At 43.8% G+C, this 20959-nt stretch overlaps 1 protein-coding gene across 2 annotated transcripts in view; it reads left to right on the forward strand.

The window, feature by feature from the left end:
- ZDHHC20 (zinc finger DHHC-type containing 20) overlaps positions 1 to 20959 on the forward strand; it is a 69296-nt gene that overhangs the window by 42982 nt on the left and 5355 nt on the right. For both annotated transcript variants that reach the window (XM_019530195.1, XM_019530194.1), the window contains 6 exons: positions 866 to 935; positions 2099 to 2131; positions 3100 to 3220; positions 12504 to 12636; positions 15026 to 15152; positions 18418 to 18507. In XM_019530195.1, the coding sequence (XP_019385740.1) occupies positions 866 to 935; positions 2099 to 2131; positions 3100 to 3220; positions 12504 to 12636; positions 15026 to 15152; positions 18418 to 18507 (574 nt within the window). The remainder of the gene's footprint in view (positions 1 to 865; positions 936 to 2098; positions 2132 to 3099; positions 3221 to 12503; positions 12637 to 15025; positions 15153 to 18417; positions 18508 to 20959) is intronic.

Genomic DNA, 20959 nt, shown 5'->3' on the forward strand with positions numbered 1-20959 from the left:
TAAGACGCACCCTCGTTTTCCCCCCACTTTTGGGGGGAAAAAAGTGCGTCTTATGGTCCGAAAAATACGGTATCTGAATAGAGGACTACTAGAGAGTAGGAAAGTAAAAAGCTTACCTTCAAAGAGAGAGAGAGAGAGAGAGATGGGATACCCCTGGAGAAAGGAATAAAGATGTTGGGCAGTATGTCAAGAGCAGCATGGGGACTAGGTATCTGGTAACGTGTCCAAAAAAGAAGAAATGAAGCATCAGGGAAGCATGTGCTAAAAGAGGTGCTCAACCTTTCAGCCCTGTGGGCCGGATGAGTGGTGCAGGGGCAGTCTGTGGGCCAGATCACCTGTGGTGTTGGCACCAGGATTGGGCCGTGTGTGCCTGATGTAGAGTGCCCAGTTACATACCCAGCTCTTGGGGGTGCGGGGGCATGGATCCTGAAATACGGCAGCAGGGAAATGGCAGTTAATGTTGCCATCACTTACTGTGCCAAATTTTTGGACCCATGGGCAGCATGGTGGACTAGATAATTTGGCTCTGTGAACTAGGTCTGGCCCACAGGCTGGGGGTTGAGCACCCCTCTGCTAGAGAATCATAGAAGTGGGGGAACAGAACACATTGAACAAAAAACAAAAGAATAAAATATTGCAATGGATAAAGCTAAGTCTACTATTACATTTTCCCCTTTGGACTCTTGTTGCCATAGCAATCTGATACAATTCAGAGTGGGCAGGTCCAAGAATGGAAGAAGGAGATGTCTTTTGAGACCATCTTTTAAGATGAGATTTCTGCTATGAAGCAATAGAGAATTTAATGTGTGTAATTTAACTTTACAAAGAACTATTTAATAAATTGACTTTTAAAATTTGGACACAGCCATCAGATATTGTGATCGATGCCAACTCATCAAACCTGATCGCTGTCACCACTGTTCTGCATGTGATGTGTAAGTAATTGTGTCTCCTGTTTGAATTCTTATTTTATAAATGTGTGCCTTTTTTCACTGTGTGCCAGTCTGCATAATGGTAGGTCTACAGTCTCGTCCATCTACCAGATCTTAGAGCTGGGTTTCATGTAAATAGTGAAAATCTGTATTACCTATACTGGAACTGCAACAGTTCTAGTAAATATGAAGGCTTATGGACCATAGAAGTTAGGGCAGAATTTTTTGTAAAACGCATTCATTCTAAAAGATCTTATTTGAGTGGAGGGAGTCCAGTCTGTGGGAGAAGTGCCACCAGAAGTTTCTGCTGTATAACTGAGTGCTAGCCTGCTCCTGTTCTAGTCACATATGTTTATGCTATAGGAGTTACAATGTTGTTTTAGGGGAGTTACAGTATAATTGAAGATTTTCATTGCTTCAGAGGTCTTTATTATCCTCTAGATGACTCCTGCTGCACCAAAAAAATCTGTTGCAGGCTACTAGAGACTGGGCAAACTGTAAAATAGACTTCAGAAGCTAAACTTGGGAAAATTTTAATTAAGAAACCTGGTGAACATTGCATGTTAGTCTTGCAGCTAATATGAAGCATAGTGAGAAACCTAATGAATGGATGTGCTTGTTTAGTACAACAAAGCCAAAGGATAGCAAATTCAAAGCGGGGAGAAAATGGAATATAAACCACTGAAGTGATTTACATACTTTCTTCATCTTCTTCCATGCACCCAAAGCTCTTTTTCTGTTTGGCGTTTAATAGACTTGATCGAGTGCCACACTAAAGTATTTATCTACAGTAGCTCTAGAGAGTGCTGATTATTAAATCAATCTTTATAAGATGATGAATTTCCAATGTCATACACCAATGATGAAGTGACTTGGTGCTCTGTAAAAGTAGTGTATATGGTCTGTGAAAACAGAGGGTACTTTGTGTTGCTGAATAGCAGCCCTTGTTGATTTAAAGGGGCTTTTTTGACTGGCTCTTTTTAGTCCCATCTAGTCTTCCTGGGAGGTATGGCAAACTCTGATATGGGGGTTGTACTTGGAAGGACAGAGTTGATAAGTAAAAAATAAAATTAAAAAGTTATTGTGGATCTGGAGGAAATTCTAGGCCAGATTATTTTAAAAATAAAGTGTATGTTTTTATTGAAAAAGGCCTTTTTCTTTTTCAGATGTGTACTAAAAATGGACCATCATTGTCCTTGGTATGGTTTTTTGTTTGTTTGTGTTTAATTACCATAACTCATGAAAACAATGGGTCAGCTCGACGTTCTGTTAGGCAGATTTAAGTATAGAACAAATCCACTTATTTCAGTGGAATTTCTCTACATTATGGCATATGTAAATGAGAAACAGCATTTTCCCCTTCATGTCTGATTTGCATGCAATAGATTGGGATTGGGGGTCTAAGAAAATAAAAATGTATTTAGTTTAGTGATCTTATGTGTAAATACACAAAAGAGATGACCAGTTTTGAAAGAGATGAGATACTGATGAGCTGCTCTTTAGTTGTGCTTAGTTGAATACTGTGTATGGCAAAAAAATAGCAACCATCTGTTACTTAATTGACTGACTTCATGTAGGAATTGAATTGCACACAGCTATCACATAGGATTAGTTCACTGGGATTTCTGATATTGTTTTCACTTAGGTTCCTGGAGTGCAGGGAGTAAAACCTTGACATTCAGTGTCTGTTCAGTATCATGAAATGAAGTAAACATGATGCGTTGTCCAAGCCAATAATGCTAGCAAGGGCAGCCATTATTATAGGTGTTCTAGGGCCTTACATAACACCCACTGAAGCTGCCATTACCTTCAGTGGAGTAGGCCCCTAATTTCTGACAGGAAGCATGACGTGACCTTTTGCCAGATCGATACTTTACGTAACAAAATCTGCCTAAAATGGCGCTTGTTGCCAGCTGAGTTTTGTTCAGCAAAGCTGGTGGACAGGAGGGGGAGGTTGGGAGAGATACCTAGATCACATACCTGAGGGAAGACACCATTTTAAAATCTACATTTTAAACAAATTTCTGAGCTGGTTTGCTTGTTTTTAGTATCTATTTTTTGATTGGAAGAAATTGTTCCAATTGATAGCCTGCTGGAATCAAACAGTAACACTTCACAGATGTATACATCTTGCTAACCTATTGGTCTCTATCTCTCTCTTTTCTAGGGTGAATAACTGCGTGGGATTTTCTAACTACAAATTCTTCCTCCTGTTTTTAATGTACTCCTTACTATACTGTCTGTTCGTTGCTGCTACAGTCTTGCAGTACTTTATAAAGTTTTGGACAGTAAGTTTTGGGGTTTTTGTTAAATTTGCATGCATTTTTGAAGACCTTTACAGACCCTCATGTGCTCAGTCATTTTTAGTCTATTTCATGGATCATTCTCATCACCAGCACCAGTCAAGGTGACCTGAAGCAAGAGCACTTTCTGAATTGAAATTAATTAATTAAGTTGTATGTTGAATAAGGTACAAACATTGGGGGAAGAAACTTCAATAGTAATAATAGTGTATAACTTCTCTGATCCATCAAAGTTGAGCATCACAGCTCAGTTTTTCTGAATACATGTGCTGAGTACTTACTGACAGAGAACTGGTTAGAATTAAACTATAGAATAAGAGAAGCAATGACAAATATGTCAAATTTTAATTTATGGATGTTTTTTGAGAGAAGAGGCAGCTAAATTTACCTGTTCACTGTGAGTCTGCTCAGCTGTAATACAGAGTACAGACAGTTGCAAATTTCAGTTTGAGATTAAGTAGCTCTTGCTGACCTGACATGTCTAATATAAGTTTTGCCTAGTAGATGCAGTGTTGCTGCTACTTTTTTTGCAAAATTATCAATGCCCCTATGTTATATCAATATAGATATGAATCTATATTTCTTGCCTTAAGAACTCCATTCAAATAGGTTTATGTAACGTGAAAACAACCTTGTGCATGAGTATTTATGCCAGCTGTGTCTCAGTCAATAACTTGCATTTCCTTCTCCTGCCTGTAAAAACTTGCTATGGGCCTATCCTAACAGACTAGAGAGAACAGGGTGTAGCTACCTTCAGAATATTACTGTAATGCTACTGCAAAATAATGAATTGCTGCTGATTCTTCCAGTCAAAGGCTCTCTTGCATTTTTTTAAATTTTATAATGGCAGTTACCTCTTAGACACAAGCTGCCATCTGTATAGCTGTGAAAAGCAGTAATTATCCTCATAGTTGTAAGGATGACAGATCTTGGAGCAAAAAGATATATTCAACTCAGGATTTTTCTGTTAGCATAAAAGAAACTAGAGGATATATTCAGAATAGCAATACTTTAAGACAACTGTTTGCATCATTTACCTTTTAGAAACCAAACATTATATTATTTCAGTGTTATTTAGGGTTGAAACCCTAACCTTGCAAAGTATTATTGGTCTAATCTACCCTCTTGGGTAGATTAGATTACCCTAATTATTCTCTTGCCACTGTCCATTAACAGAGAGCCAAAGAACTCCATGAATTTAGGTTTCTGACACATTCACTAAATGGCACAATGGGATATGTTCCACAATCCCAACGGTCATGTCTTCTGCCATGCCACACATGTATGACAAGTTGTGCAGTTTTGGGATTGGGGATCAGGTCCCAATCACGCTGTTATTGTTTGCTGATACAGGCATCATGATCCCAGACTCCCCCTGCAACAGCGAGTTGGTATCTGGTGAACCAATGTAGTCTTGGGACTGTGTGAGTCAGCTGATTGTGGATTAGAGTCTTCAAAGTGTACTGGGGCCGTTCCCAGAGCTATGCCATGCAGCCAGCATCAGGCTGCCTGGCAGGGACCTGCCACATGTTCAGTTTAAGGTGCAGTAGAAACCACAAAATTACACATTTTGTGGAATAATTCTCCGTTATTTCCTGTTTTGTTGTGCCATTAATTTCTGGAATGCGTGGCTGGTTCCTGGTTATGATGTAATTATTTGGTTAATTGCATCTTAACTGTAGTGTCTGCCCAGGGGCCTTAGTGTTTCAATAACTTACAAAACTGCAGTCTCCAAATTATGCATTCAGTTGAGGTTTTACTGATTTAATTCTAGGGTTGTTGGGGTTTTTTTTTTATTTAAGTGGTATGAATCTGGTATTTAGTCTTATTGATTATATACTACTTAATCTTTAATCAATTTGAGCACATGCTAATACTAGACATTGCAGAACAGGGAGGCAAATGAGTTACATACTTTTTCTATTTTTAAGAGAGTAATTTTAGATGAGGGCCCATGTACTGTACAGGTCAGTGTGTGAGCAAACCAGGAGCAAAGGGAATGGTTTTGCTTTGTCACCTCACTTCATGGATCCTTTTATAGTGAAACTTCTCTAGACATGTGGATGTAACAAGCATTTAATGCCAGCATTTACATCAAGCCTCTTCCAAAGCCCATTGGACTCTATACAAAAGCAGATTTCTGAGTGGAGAAAGGAAGCTTAAGAGCGGCTTACAAAATCAGTGACTGAAATGTTCACTGAATTAATGCATTGCTTCTGAAAAGTGACTGTTTGGAAAGTGAAGTTCCATTTTTTTCAGCAGCACTTCTTTTGTATATTGAATGAGCTCTGCTTTCCACTAGTGACTAAAAATAAGCATTTGGTGCTGCAGAGTCAGCACGCTTAGAAAAATTGAGCACTATTCCATCTTGTACATCAACCAAGAGTTATCTTGATTATCAGATTGCCCAGGTGTCCCTCTGAGCCTGATTTTGTCTGCAAAATCTTTAATACATTCTGGCTCAGCTGTCAGACTGTAATCATTTTGTTGGACTTGCAGTAGGGAAAAACACCTTTTTAATTGCAACCTTGTATATAGTATAAGCTGGGAACTGAGAGACAAAAACCAAAAAAATTCATGAAATCTATACCATTTTTATAATCATGTTTCAAAATAGAAGTGCATCTAATACCTATATTCAAGTCCTGAATCTTAGCTATTTAAAATTTTCATGAGAACAAGTGGATCATTTTTACTTCTACAGACAAGTTGCAGTACCACTAGTCAGTAGGGCTTATGAAAGTCACTTGTCTGTATTATGCAGGAAGGCTGTTCGGGTTTGCTTGTTTGTTCTAAGCCTTGATTGTTTTACGTGGCTAAAAAAACTATAGCCCATATGGTTGAAAGGTGAGCCTTACAAATAGAAATCAAGTGTTCTAATGCAATGCTGACCCAGGACTGCTGACTTCAGTGCCTCTGCTTATCTTGCCAATACTGCAAAGGGAACATTGACCAAGCTGGTCAGTTTTAATTGTGGCTCTTCGGATCTTTTGAGGCAAAACTGGCATGAAAATGTTCCAGGTGAAACTTCCTCTGCTGAAACCTGAGGAACATACAAGAATGGGCAGGCTATTGACTGGGAAGAAGGATCCTTGAATGTTACGTGGAAGGAGACCTATACATTGGATGAATTAGCTGTTGCTGGGCTTTGGGCCCAGACGTGGAGAGAGACTGTTGCTTTCTTCCTTCCAGCACCCAATGGAGAAGATGTCTGCAAACTTATAAAGCATGTATGAGCTATAGTCTACAAAGATTGAACCATCAAGCTTGGTCTAGCAACAGCAGCTTCCCAGTAGGAAGCCAATCAACTTTATTCACAGAAGATACCGGTCAGGGAAGAGTTGGGAGAGTTTAGGTTCCTAGCTGGCCATTGTTACTGGCCCCAGGGTGTTAGCTATTAGGTGTCTGGAAAAGCCGTTTTATATGAAGAAGCAGGAGGGTGCATGGAATTGGAAGACAGGGAGACATGAGAGATGAAAAATATCCCTTGGCTGAGGAGAGAAGGTGGAGTAATGGTAAAAGTTTACATTATTGTTGTTCTCAGATGTCTGGGGCCTTGTAATGCTGGGCATTGTCAGAAAAGACAATCCTTGTCCCCAAGCTGTAGGATGCTGCACAGATGGGGAGGCAGTGAGGAAGCTGATATTGAAAACAACACAGGAAGTATGGTATTATGGAAAGACCACAGGAAAAAAGGGAGCCAGGAAGGAAAAGAGTAAATCGCAAAAGTAAGAGCAAGAAACAGTTTGTGTGAAGTCTTATTAACTAGAAAGCTAATTGACAATCTTCATAACAGTAAATGGAGCAGGACTGTTTCAGAAGGGAGATTTTCCCTTCTAATTGCTAAGGAGATAATAGCACAAGGGCTTTTCACACTAGCTTTGAGCTAATGGGTAACAAGTAACTTGGTGGGTTTTTTTCCAGCCCAGATCATCAGCAATTTATAATTCTTGCAAACCTGTATTCTGCCACTAGCAGGTAGGATTGCTCTTGGACAGAGTAATGCAGATCCCACAACAGTCAGGGATTTTTTTGGCCCCTTCCCCATCCTTGGTCTAATTCTTAACAGTGGAGGAGATCCCATGCCTTGTAAGAAAGCTTGCTATAGTTATACTATGTTTGCATGACACCCCCAGATACCTGAACATCAGCAATACAGACTCTGCAAATATTGTACACTTACCTGCCACCGGAATCTCCCTTACTGAAAAACTGTACATCTTCCTCACATGCCACAGAGGATTTTTATAACATCTTTTCGCCAAAGTATTGTACAGAGCATTTTTAGAAATTATTACTGTAATGATAAGGTAGATGGAGGCCTAGCTACAGTTCAGATCTTGCTTGTGCCTTGATGTGGATGTTAGACTCTGTCTTAGAGATCAGAGGAAGCAGAATGTTCTTGTTAGTCTAAGATTTTCATTCCTCTCAGGGTAATCACTCAAGAGGATTAGACAAGACCTTAGTTTAATAAGATGTGTATAACACGAGTAGCCATAGCTCTGAATAGTAGCAGTGGCTGAAAACTTAGTCCTTGTTTACTTATTTCCACATTGCATGCTTTGTTTATATCTGAATACAGTCTTATTACTACTTGGCCCTTTGGGTCATTAAGCCTGTGTTTCCAGCTGTGCTAAATACCTTGCGCCTATCGGATATTCTGCCGAACTCCATAATTATTTGGAAATCCTGAGCGTGGGCTAAATAAAGCTTACTTGCAGCTGAAGAGCTCAGGCTTCTGCAAATACAGAATAGATCAGTAAAGGCTTCTGACTGATTCTAGAAATCAATAATGAAACCCATAGGTAAGACTTGATTTTTCAGTAGTGACAAATAAGTGTTTGTGCTAGTAGTGCTGTGGCTCTTGTAGGGGTAAGCAAGCCACTGAGGCCAGGGCATTAAAAACAAGTGCCCAGCTCAACACCTTAAGTGGGTTTGACTTTCAAAAGCGTTGAGCACTTGGCACGGAAACATCTCTGACATCCATTTCTAAAAATCCTGGCTTTGCAATGCTGTCAGATGAATCTTACTATGCTGTGAACTCTTTCTGAAGGAATCGGGATCCAAGCCACTTAGACTACTAATAGGGGAAATAGGATTTAGACTGGAGCAAGGCCTTTACTAAGAACTCCTCTACACCCCAAGAACAGGTCTTCATAATGAACAATCCGGCATATTTTGAAGTTCCACTGCTTCACGGTTCTGACAATAGCCTTTTCTATTTTTTTTAATCGGCCTGCAAACTCTGACAGAACTTTGGTTATTCTATTCTGTAACTTTATTCCATGTGTGGAGCCCTATCTTTAAATTGACAATATGAGACTCAAAAAGATGGCAGCCTATGTTGGATTGGAAAGCTTTGATTTCCTGAGCATGAATATCAGCACTAGAGCAGGGACGGGCAATTATTTTGAGCAGAGGGCTGCTTACCCAGTTTTGGCAGGCTGTTGAGGGCCGCATGGCTAGCCCTACCCCTTGACATTGGCCCCAAGATGGTGACCAGGGGGTGGGGCACATGTCCCAGTGTCTTGAGAGCAATGTCCCAGGGCCAGCACCAGTGGGGCCCAGAGCAGGGCAGAGGCTGGCAAGGGTCTGTGGAGCTGGGCTGGGCTGCACCAGCAGGGAGTGGGGAGCTGGCCCAACTCCATAGAGTCCCAGCCAGCGGGGACCCTGCGCTCCTGCCACCCTGCTCTGGGCCCCACCGGCACTGGCCCCAGGACACCTGTGTGGGCCCTGTGCTCCCACTGGCTCCCCACCCCCTCACACCCAGTGCCCACCAGCCCTGTGGTTCAAGCAAGCAGCAGCGCACAGCCTCGGCCCCTTGCTTGCTGGCAGGGAAGAAGTTGGTGCTGAGCATGGGGAAAAGTGGCCCCTCACCTGCCCCACGGCCGGTGCCCTGTGTTGCAGACACAGGCAGCCCCAGGCAGGCTGTGAGCGGCTGCAGCGCAGGGCACTGGCCATGGGGCAGGCAAGGGGCCACTTTTCCCTGCGTTCAGCACCAGCTTGTAACCCGGCCCCACTGCCAGCTTGGCAGTGGGGCTGGGTTACCAGGTGGTGCTGAGTGCAGCGGGGGCGGGAAACAGCCCCTCGCCCACCCCATAGCCGGCGCCCCACGCTGCAGCTGCTCACAGCCTGCCTGGGGCTGCCTGTGCCTGCTCCAGACAGCCCTGCGGGCTGCGAGTGCCTGTAGTGCAGGGTGCCAGCCATGGAGCGGGTGAGGGGCCACTTTTCTCCATGCAGCAAAGAAGTCCAGGGAAGAGCTGAGTGTGGGGGGGAAGTGACCCCTCCCACGCCTGGTGCCCCACGCTCCAGGTGCTCGCAGCCCACATCAGGCTGTCCAGAGTGAGCACAGGCAGCCCCACCCAGGCTGCAGCACAGGGCACTGGGTGTGGGTGGGGGGGGCTGCTTTCCCCCCATGCTCCTTCCCTGCCTGGGGTCCCACACCCTTACCTGAGCTTCCCAACCCAGAAACCCCAGCAGGGGCTTTCAGCTTAGGGGCAGGCCCTGCTGTTGTTGGAGACCGCTGGGCTTCCCCTGGGTCCTACTGCCCTTGGTTCCTGTCATTTTTGACAGGAACCAAGGGCAGAGAAATATAAATTTTCCAATTTTTTTTAGGGGCCCTGCGGGCTGGATAGAATGGCCTCACAGGCCAGATCCGGCCCGCAGGCCATACTTTGCCCACCCCTGCACTAGTGTCACCCTCAATTAACTCTGGTGTCATGGGATTGAAAAATGGCTTTTATCCCCTTTGGTGTGAGGTGCGGGGAAGAAAATTAAAAAAAAAAAAATGAAAGAGAACACAAATGAAACCATCTCTGCATAAGGATACTGGCAAGTCGAGAGGCCAGGGTAAGGTGGTGGCAGAAAGAACTGTGTTTGGAGCTTGCCGTTTGTCCAGTTTTGCCTAGAATAGGATGAAAGGTGTGAGGTTGGCTAATGCATCCTAACATATTTTAAAAGTCTACCTTGTCTTGTCTACATGTGCTAAATTGGTTGAGATTAAACCTGGAGGAAGCCTAGGCTTTTATTAGCTGTATAGGCGACTGGTAGGGGATACATGAGGGTGCATGTGCCCCTCCTGACGGCCAACACTGATGCTGTTGGTAGGGGTGGTGCCCCCCCCCTACAGGGTCAGTGGCTTCCCCACCAGGTTCAGGAGGCACCAGTCGCTCATGGCTGTTTTCACATATGTTAAAGGCAGCAGGCCTCGTCTCTGCACTGAACTCTTAAAATGCTAGTACATGTTTGATAATGTACCATCACACCTGAAATCCTAGTTTAGATAAGACTACTGTTGGAGGAGAAGAAGCCTACAGTTTTTGGTTGTTATTTTTTTTCCTTATCCTGTAGGAGGCATCAGGATCATTGTGAACTCTGTGTTGTCAATATGTTACACCAGAAAGGGTCTTAGTGCAAGGAAAGAGGGAAGAGTAGTTTTTCTTGTGCCATTTTTCTTTAATAAAGTAAAATAAAGACGAGAAAGCAATCAGTTTTATTGTGCCTTAACAAGAGCCTGTTCCTTAAAAGCTGTACATCCCCTTACACCTGAAAAACAAGCAAATCCTGTTTGAGTGGAAAACATTTCCCTCCTTGTGTTTACAAAACCCCTACATGACTCCTACATCCTCTGGTGATGAGTGTGTTGGAAATGCCTGTAGATTTATAATAGTTAAATTCTGCAGCTGTTGTTCAGCTAGAGTATGCCAAGCTTGAGTTGTTCTTCCCATGAGTATTGTGCCCACATTTTAGTAGTAATATACTTTAATTATAAAATTAAAAGATAAATAAATGAAAACTACTTGTAGAGTGAGCATTAGATGCAGCTGTGTTTTGAAAGCTGATGAAACATGCTAAATGCTGCCCATGCTTGATATAAATATTACTGATTATACACGTCGGTAGCAAACTTCAGGATTTAAAATAAGTTGGCAATGTACTTCAGTCCTATTACCCCTGCGAATGAAGGCTAAGACATCTGATGGGCATTGGAGCTCTGCACGTTTTAGAGCACATGTGCACACAAATCATCTCTTTCCTAACAAAGCCTGTGCTGCTTTCCAACATTTGCATTGAAGTGATATTGGTATTTAATAAATTGTCTTTGTTTGTACAAAGCTTTGCCGCAGGAAATCTGCAGAGAATTGTCCAAAGGTAAAATCCAATGTTGATGTGATTAATTTAAAGAATTGTTCCTACTGTGCCTTTTCTAGTTCTCTCCGTGGCAGCTCCTGTTGTTTCCTAAAGGAGGGAAGCTTTTAATCTCCTTTTTTCTGTATAAGAGAGGTGATATGAAGTGTGTCTATGTGTGTGGTTGTTGCAATTAGTGTCTAGAAAAGAGATTTGTTGTTGGATAAGTATATGTTGAATGGGCTGATAGAAAAAGAAATGGTAATGCCAACTAAATCTCAGTAGAAATAGACTGTCTTGTATCTAGTGCTGTTAAAGGTCAGCTGCCTAAAATGAGTGAGTTTTTGAGCTTATGTAAATGAGCCGTCTTTAAAAAATACTATTTAGCTCTTGAAGGTATACAGCAAAGCCTAAAGCCAGAGGGAAGAAATGTAACGTAATTTTTTATTTTTTTTAAATCCCACTTATATAAAAGTATTATCAAGAAAAGCTGGTTTCTGTGAAAACACAGTTACCATAATTTTGCCATTGACACAGGCCTAAAATGTTTGTTGTGGGTGTGCTGTGTTCTACATTACTATTTGACTGCTTAAAGACCGCTTGACTTTAGGAGCGTCTAATTTCCAAGACCTTAAGTGTGTGAGGCAATTAAGCCAGTATAATTAAACCAGTTCCCCTCTCCTTTCATGCTCTCTGCTTTGGGTGTGTGTTGAAAGGACACTGTCAACTTAAAAATCTGCTTTTTGAAATAGCTCTTAAATAAAGTAGGTTGAGGTACACGTTGTTGAGGTTCCCTCTGTTGCTCCTTGTAGCGTCAGATCCAAATTTTTGTTTTTAAGTATAATTTCTCACCACGATTGCTGTGCAGAAAGCAGCACCAGAAGAGGAATAGGTTGTACTGGGAATGTAGTCAGCTCTACAAAGCAAATGCTTCTTACTTCTAGTCATTACTGCCTTATACTAGCTTTACATAATAGGGAAAAGAAACCTTATTTAAAAAGATTTGCATAATGTTGAGTGAAGGGGGCAAAAGCTTCACAAGATAAGCACAGAAAAAAAGTTCAAGAATGATGCTGGATTATTTACTAAAAAGTGTTAATTTTAAATCTTTATCTTTATTTTTTCTTTCTTTTCTCCCCAGAACGAACTGCCAGACACACAGGCGAAATTCCATGTACTTTTCCTTTTCTTTGTGGCTGCCATGTTCTTCATCAGCATACTATCACTTTTCAGCTACCACTGCTGGCTAGTTGGCAAAAACAGATCAACAATAGGTCAGTTAATGGGAATATGTAGCTGTCATTTGTTTGGAAATCTAAATATTGTTCTGAACATGAGGTATACAGGATGTAGCATAACATTTAGGGAAAATTTAAAAATCTCATGAAATGTGGAACTTTTGGGGTGGAAATAACCAAAAAATTAAAAAAAAGTTTACTGCAGAGTCTGTTGCAAGATGATGGCATGTAGTGTGGCCACTGTGCACAGCCAAAGTTATGGTCCATAGCTGATCACGCAGGTTGTTCATTTTCTGATCCCTGAATAGGGCCAGTTTCTATTGCATTTTTATGTAGTGTTGAGTATAGGCCCCAAATTCCTGATTCAACGTGCTGCCATTGCATAACTTCTATCCGGCAGCTGTAATTGGGCCCCGTGAAGGTCAGGGCCATGTTGTACAAGGTGCTTAATGTACATGCAGTAAGACGCAATCCACGCTGCAAGAATGTTGTAAAATCTTATGGGCTGAAAATAAGAGGTAAAATTCTGCTAGAAAGTGCCTTGCGAAAAAGCTGCATTAAAACTAAAAACACTGACAAATATTTTCATTTACTCTTAAATGAGTAAGAGACGTCACTACAGGCAACCCCTGCTTAATGCTCTTAATTGGTTCTGGAAAAACTGAGTATTAAGTAGAACCGTGCTAAGCGAAACCCATTTCCCCATAGAAATTAATGTAAATAGAGATAATTGGTTACTGCTGCTTCTTGCTGCAGCTTCTAACTACCGGCCCTTCTCTACACTCCTCCGCCTGCCTGCCAGCCGCTCCAGCACCACATGCCAGCCCACACCCCGTACTTCTGCTGCTCCACCCTTTGCCCCCACTGGCACTGGCCCTGGCCTTGGCCCCGTACTCACGCCTGCCCCCCACTCACTGCTTCTCACTGCCACCGCTTCTCCTCACCCACCCTGCCCACCAACTGCTCTGGCACTGTGCTTCAGCCCGGGCACCCTGCTCCTGCTGCCCTGCCCTGGGCCCCTGTCAGCCCTGGCCCTGCAGCACCAGTGCCCTGGCCCTGCACCACTCATTCCCGCCCTCCCACTTGCTGCCACTATCTGCTCTCACCGCCGCTGCTGCTTTGCTGAGTGCTGTAACGAAACTGGCTCAGCACTAAGTGAAATCAGGTATGAATTTTAAATGAACGCTATAGCAAAATAGCATTAAGTGAAACCACATTAAACGGGGGTTGCCTGTAATTCTTTCTTTTCCTGTTGTAAACAGGTTCTTGCTGGTCAGCATAATACTTTCTAATAAATATTTAACTTAAAAACATTGGATAATTTTTTTAAATTCTGTAATCACATAGGAGTTCAAATCCCACTGACTTTCAGTGAGACCAGCCCCAAAGCGAATTTATTACTAGAAAATGAGACCATCTTTTAAGTCCTGAGGTGATGTTGCTGTGATGGTCCAGAAGCTATGCAAGGGGCAAGAGTTCTTGTGGGTGATATTTTTTATTGAACCAACTGTATGGTTAGTTATTACTTCTTTTTAGACCTAGCAACCATTGAAGATTTGTCTGTACCTGGTAGCATGAGCAAACTGCCTTTGAAATAATGCTTTGAATGAAGCTTTAATGTGTTCCCTGCTCAGACATCATTGTTTGAGGCAGATTATCTATTTCCTATCTTCCTTCACTAAACACGATTGTGGTGAGACAACTCTCATGTTATTTGGATGCTGTTGATTGCCTTGATCCTTGTTTGTCTTGTTACAGACTTGGTTTTAGCATAGGCAGTGCGTTGGTTGACTTATTTCTAGTAATGACCAGGAGTTGGATTGTAGTTTATCAGCTGCTTTTGAGTCCATGATCATGAACTAATCTTAATTCAGCTACCGACTTTTAGTGCCTTTGCTTTTTTATTTAGGGGAAACTGAAGTGGCCATTAAGACATGCTTGTTTCTCTTCCTGAAGAAGCTTCAAGCATGGTATGAAACAGGGTACTACTGTCCTGTTCATTAAGAATAGAGGAATTTTAGGAGATTTAGTAAAGGAGCATTTGGTCTGCTAGCTTTCAAATGCTGATGATATCCAACCAAGGTATCAGTTCTCCAGGTTAAACAACAATGTTTTTAGTACCTTAGCCAATATCTGTCTAAGATCGGGGCATAAATGGCTAAAGCCAAGCCAGACTGGTACACTGGTGAATAAACCAGTGGAAATTATCCCTTAGGCAAATTAACTAAGTTGATATCCATGCCTTACCATAATGCACTTTATCATTGCTGATAGTTTACCTGCGCTCCCTGTTTGTGCCATGTGTCTTTCTGTTGCCCGCAACAGGCATTAGTAATAAAGAAATTATTTTTTTATTATCTTTGTTTCCCGCCCTTCTCAGCATGTTTGCAGTTTAATGGTGGTTTTTATTTATTTATCTTTACAGAAGCATTTCGTGCACCCACATTTCGAAATGGCCCTGACAAAAATGGCTTCTCTCTTGGATGCAGCAAAAATCTGAGGGAGGTTTTTGGAGACGAAACAAAGTATTGGTTGCTACCTGTTTTTACAAGGTATTAAATCTTATTCCAGTTAAAATTATGAATTGATTTCAGTGATTCTTCTTCCCACTGCCTCCCCCAAAACCCTCTATCCATAAAGTTTGGAATGTGAGAATTTGTTGAAGGAAGGCTATATTAAACCGTTGAACAAACTGGGCTGATGAATTGAACCCTGGGCCACAAGGAGAGCTAAGAATCTTGCCACAACCAAGATTATTTTGAAACCTGTTTTTGAGAACATTACTTAGAAAGGAGCTGCCCATTGGAAATGATAGCACAAATGGTGCCTGACACAGAATAGGAATCCAGCAACACAAAGGCAAGGCCTAGAAACTCTCAAGCTACAAAAAAAAAAAAAAAAATGATCAAAGGAAAACATGGTATATGTTTTAGAAACAGTTAAAAGACACATTTGACACAATTTTGCCTTAGGTATAGAGATGTAAATGTCATTTTAAAAATGTATGTTTAGCCTTCTCTAATTATAGCAGTCAAATGATTAACTGATTACACAGCAGCTCAAACACAGCTTCTGCTGGGAGCCATTCTGGGTTACTGGAGCCCTTTAACTGTGAGGGGGTGGGAGGAGGGAAGCCCAGCCAGACAGCACAGCCCACCTAGCCTACTTAAAGCCCTGCCAGGAAGGGAACACCTGTGAACAAGTAGCTTATTGCTTAATTTGATGAATCATTAGCAGGGATCCAGGTTTTCCATTTCCCATGGAAAAACAGAGTAGACCACAGATTTTACCTTTTACTGGAGGCAAACGTGGATTTCTCATTTTACCAGAGAAACCTGCAAATTATACAGGTTTGCACTGAGCTCCCTACAGAATGGCAGATTTCCAGCCTGCAGGGAGCTGGGAGAGAGTGGAAGGAAGGTGGTCAGGCAGGGGGCACCATGTGCATATAGATGCACATGGCTCGAGGCAGCCTGGAGAGCAGCTTCCACAGGTAAGTGAGGGGCGGAGGGTGGGGATTGAGGCCCCCATAGGGAGGGAGGAAAGGAGCTGGGCAGGGCTCTGGCTGCTGCCCAGCTGGGCGGTGCATGGGGCTTGGGGTTCAGGGCTGCAATGCATAGCTCCAGGGCCCCAGCAGGGAGCGGAATGGAGCTACAGGTGGCTCGTCTGGGGGAAAGATGGCTGGCTCCCCATTGCCATGCGCATTCCTGAGGAGGAGGGGGGACTGTGACCCCCAGATCTGTGCACAGGGCAGGCATGGGCTGCATGTTCAGCCTCTCACCCTGCTTCCCTCCCCCAGGGCCTCCACAGCTCAACAGGCATGACCCAGTACAGCGGGGAACAGCGAAGCCACGTGAGGATCTCCTTGCTGTTACGAGCTCCACACTGCCCTGGCAATGTGCTGCTGTTTTGAGGGGTGCAGCCCTGTGCTGCTGCTCTCACTGCAGCCCCATGCGCAGGAGGTGCGTCGCCAGGGCAATGCGGAGCTCACAGCAAGCAGCTTCTCCGTGCAGCTCTGCTGTTCCCGGCTGCGCTAGGTTGTGCCTGCTGGGCTGTGGAGGCTTCAGAGGAGGGAAGCAGGGCAAAAAGCCCAAGCCCACAGCCTGCACCTGCCCCGCAAACAGATCTGCAGGATTCGGTTCCCCCTGCCCCACGGGAATGCCCACAATGGTGGAGAGCTGCCTCCCTTCCCCCCCTGCCTGCCATAGCCCTGGCAGCTGGGGTCCCCCTCTGGCAGGGCTGGGGGAGCAAGGGCTGTGGTTCAGGGGGTAAGGGGCACCAGCAAGACTGGGGACTGTGGAGGGGGAGTGAGAGGCACGAGCAGGGCCAGGGGACTGTGGATGGGGGAGTGAGGGGAACCAGCATGGCTGTGGGGGAACTTTAATATTAATCACGGATTTGCAGTTTTTTATTAGAGAATTTGCAATATTTTTATTGGAGAATTTGTGATTTTTTTTATTTTTTTTTTATAAGGGAAAACCAGGATCCCTGGTTATTAGGCTGCTGACTGTTTTCCTCTTAGGCTATGGGTACTAGTCCCCCTCCCTTTCCCTTCCCCTTCCCTTCCTCCTCACTCCTTCCTCCTGCTTGCCCTACTGCCTTCTGATTCCTGCTGGGGTATGTGGCTTCCCTTCCCTGCCAGACTGTGCCTGCACCAAGCTAAAGGATAATTGGTAAGCTAACCAGTTATCATTGCACTTAGGGCTAAACTTTCACATACCCATAGCTTAATCAAATGTGTGTTGAGATAATGTGATGTACAAGGTTCTGATTACATGAAGGAAATTTGGAAGTCCTCCACATCAGTTTTAAAACTGATTTCAGCTGACCCAGTGTTAGGAGGAGGATCTAGAACCAATAAGAGTTAAAGTCCAACAATGCTCTTGCAGTATCTTTTTATCTGTTTAGTTAAGGTTGCTTTTAAAGCAACTCTAATCAAAATTCAGTGCCGGTACAAAGTAGGTGGCCACTAGAACCTTGTCCTGCACTGTTGCCTCCGCTAATTTTAAAATGCCAGATCATCTGGATCTGTTTAGTGTCTGCCTGTATGAAAGATGTACAGAAACAAGCCTAGGTAAGAGGAGCCAGTTATTTGGCCATATTCAAAGAATTATCTATGCTACATATCCCTAAAATTTGTGGCCTAAAATCTGTGATACTGGGACTCTGTCATGATAGACAGCAGTATATTTGGACAGAATGGGCAAGACTTATTTACAGGTCTACCCCCAACCACAGAGGCTACGTCCAGCATTTAAGCAGTTGATCACATGGCACAGAGGCCTCCCTGCCAGCCCTGCACGTAATCCCCAACCTTTATGAAGCTAGAAACAGACATCTTCCTTGGAGTGTGATCAGCTGTGCCACTATGGCATGGCATGGCATAGCTAATATGTTTTGCTGATGTCTACAGGGGCCCAATCCTGTGGGAGAAGGGCCTTGGGTATTGTGCCCCAATTTGGGTCCCATGTTTGCAAGCAGAGGAAATCTGTGCATCTGCAAGCACAGAGAAGGGATCTCCTAGAAGTCCTCCCTCTGCAGGGTATTCAAGTGCAGTGGGAAGGGAAACGCTGCAGGGGATTCCTCCACAACTTGACATGGAGCTGGGAGGGTGGTTTCCTGCTTCCAGACATGGGCCCTGTGTCAGGGTTGAAGCACCCAGGACCCTTTCCCACAGAATCAGGCTCCTGAAGCTGTGGAAGTTTCTGCCTGGGGTGACATTTGGCTTTCATATGAAAACCAAGGTAATTTTATTAATGTGTGACTAAATCTGTGTTTGGACTTTATTAAATTGGCTCATGTTCTTTTGCTGTGTAGCTTGGGTGATGGCTGTAATTTTCCAACTCGCCTGGTGATAATGGATCCAGAGCAATTTACTGTCTCAAGCCAAAATGAACCTGCCAAAAGGTATAAAGATTCAGTTGTTTGTCTTGTATTTTGTTTTCTACCTTGTTTCATCTGGAGAATAAACTTCAGAGCAAGTCTGGGAGAAAATTTTAATCATTTGTATTCCCAGTTGGGTCGTAAATTAGCTAGATAATCCATCCCATTCTGAGGAATTATGGTGTTCCTCCCTGGAGAGCAGTAGATCAAAAAAACAGGAATATTATACAAAGGGGACAAGAAATAATATGGAAAATATAAATGGACTAGCCAATTGCCCATCAAGAATGACAGGGGGGGCAGGAGCAGGCAGGAAGAGCCCTGTGTTCCGGGCTCGCTCCCCCTTCCCTCTGGCTGCTGGGGGCCTGGACCCGCTTTTCCCTGCTCCCCACCAGAGTGGCGGGGGGAAAGGGGAGGAGTGGGCTCAAGGGTGGAGAGAAGCCCAGGGGGAAAGGGGGGGGGTACAGGAGTGAACCCAGAGAAACCCAGGAACGGGCGGAAGGGGGATAGGAGTAGCGGCTTTGGGCCCAGCACAGCAAGCTGGCTTCTCCCCCACTCAGGTTTGCTCCACCTCCTGCCCTGCATATCAGGCCTGGGCCCACTTCTCCCCTCTCCCCACTGCTGCTGCATCGGGCATGGTCCTCCCACCTTGCAGGCAGCAACGACAGAAGTGGGGAGGGGCAGGATGGGCCGAGGCCAGGGCCAGTTGCCTTGCCCCCCACCCCCTGCAGCACCCCAAACCCTCCCCCACCTTATCTCCAAGGGTGGGAGGCAGGCCAGCTCTGGTGGCTTCGCCCCCTGCTCCATTGTCTCCACCTAGAGGGAGCGGGGCAGCGGGGACAAGGCCAGCACTGCTGGCCTTGCCTCCCCTGCTCCATTGCCACTGATCCAAGGGAACTGGCCTCGATTTCCCCCCCACTGTTCCCTGTGTCCCTGCCATCATGGTGGCACTCCACTGTGCCATCACTACCTGTCCAAATGCTTATTCACACTCTAATTGGCTATTTCAGTCAGCCACTCAGAGCACAAATAAAGCGTTATGGATGGACAGACAGATGGACGATTAAGGCTTTTATAATATTAGAATAGATTGATAGTGGACTTATCCTTGAACTGTGTAAGATTGGTTACCTCTCAAACAGAATACAAGGGATTAGGCAGCATGATACAAAGCCTGTGAAGAGAGATTTGAAAATGTTAATATGATATAATTTTAGAAAGAGGTGAGTAGGAGGTGCATAGAAATGCAGATTGTGTTGAAAGCCATTGGTGCATCTGCTAGCACTCCTCCTGACATGCAGAAGACACTGGAGCATCATACCACCTACATGAGGAATGCAACTTGCTGGTTTCCAGTTATGGGTCATCTTTTGCTCATATGACAATCTGTGCTAGTGAAGAGACGCAAAGCTAGTGTTTTGTGTATTTTTGGGCAACTTGACTGAGACCAGATAAAGATAGGCACTGTTTTTATAGAACTTATGAAGTGGTATTGAAGACTGTTTATTCAGTCAGGTTATGTGAGCATATAAACGTCTTTTGCTGTAAACTGAGGAGGTCTCTTAGCTGAAAATTGTTAATTACAGTTCAGTTTCCTAAGAGAGCCTGAGGAGGGTTAAGACAGCACATGCTTAAGGAAAACTCAGATACTTTTGTATTCAATATACTGTATAGTCTCAAATGCAACACACTTTTCCCCCCTAAAATCAGTCCCCCAGTTTTGGGGGGCATTTATTAAGCAGGGAAGCTGACATTCTGCCCAAGGTTGGACGTATCCTGGTTTGACACCTGTTCCACAGAGCAGCAGTTTTGGTATTACTCTTCAGGCAGCTAAGGGAGTCAGTTGACTTAAAGGTTCATTGTTCTTCACTCTGTGGGTGTTAATGATGGTATCTCGTTTTTAATGGTCTTCATGTTCCACTAATCAAGCTAAGCTTTCTTAGGGAAGTTTTGCTATCTGCTAGCTGTTCCTGGTCTGTCTTTCACACAGTCTGTAATTCTAGCACAGATTCTGTAGCTCTCTTCAAAATAATCTACCACAGAGACCTTGCTCTAGCAAGTAGCAGCTTAAGGATTCAGCTTTACTTATGCAGGAAAGAAAGAGTGAATCAGCTGAAGAATAGACTCTGTGCAGCCATAACTCTGGGAGAATCTTTTTATCTTCATTCTGCCTTAAAAAAACAAAGTGTGTATTGTTTTGGGGGTGTATTGTATGTGAGAAAATATGGTAACCAAACTGAGGAAGGTATGCAATCTTAAATATGAGAGAAGCATCCTGGTCCAAAAAACATAGTGGCATCCTGCACTAGGAGCATGCTGGATGGAGCCCTCATGACTAAGTTGTCCCATAGTCATGTGCTGCTTTCCTTTTTCCATATGTGCTGGTTACTTTTACTAGTTAATCTTCATGGCAGTCATACAGCTGAAAGCCCAGGACAGGTGCTGATAGAGTTTTTTAAATGGAATGTCCCAGCTG

Source organism: Crocodylus porosus, unplaced genomic scaffold (assembly GCF_001723895.1).
Source record: "Crocodylus porosus isolate Cpor-Errol unplaced genomic scaffold, CroPor_comp1, whole genome shotgun sequence".
NCBI classification, from domain to species: domain Eukaryota; kingdom Metazoa; phylum Chordata; order Crocodylia; family Crocodylidae; genus Crocodylus; species Crocodylus porosus.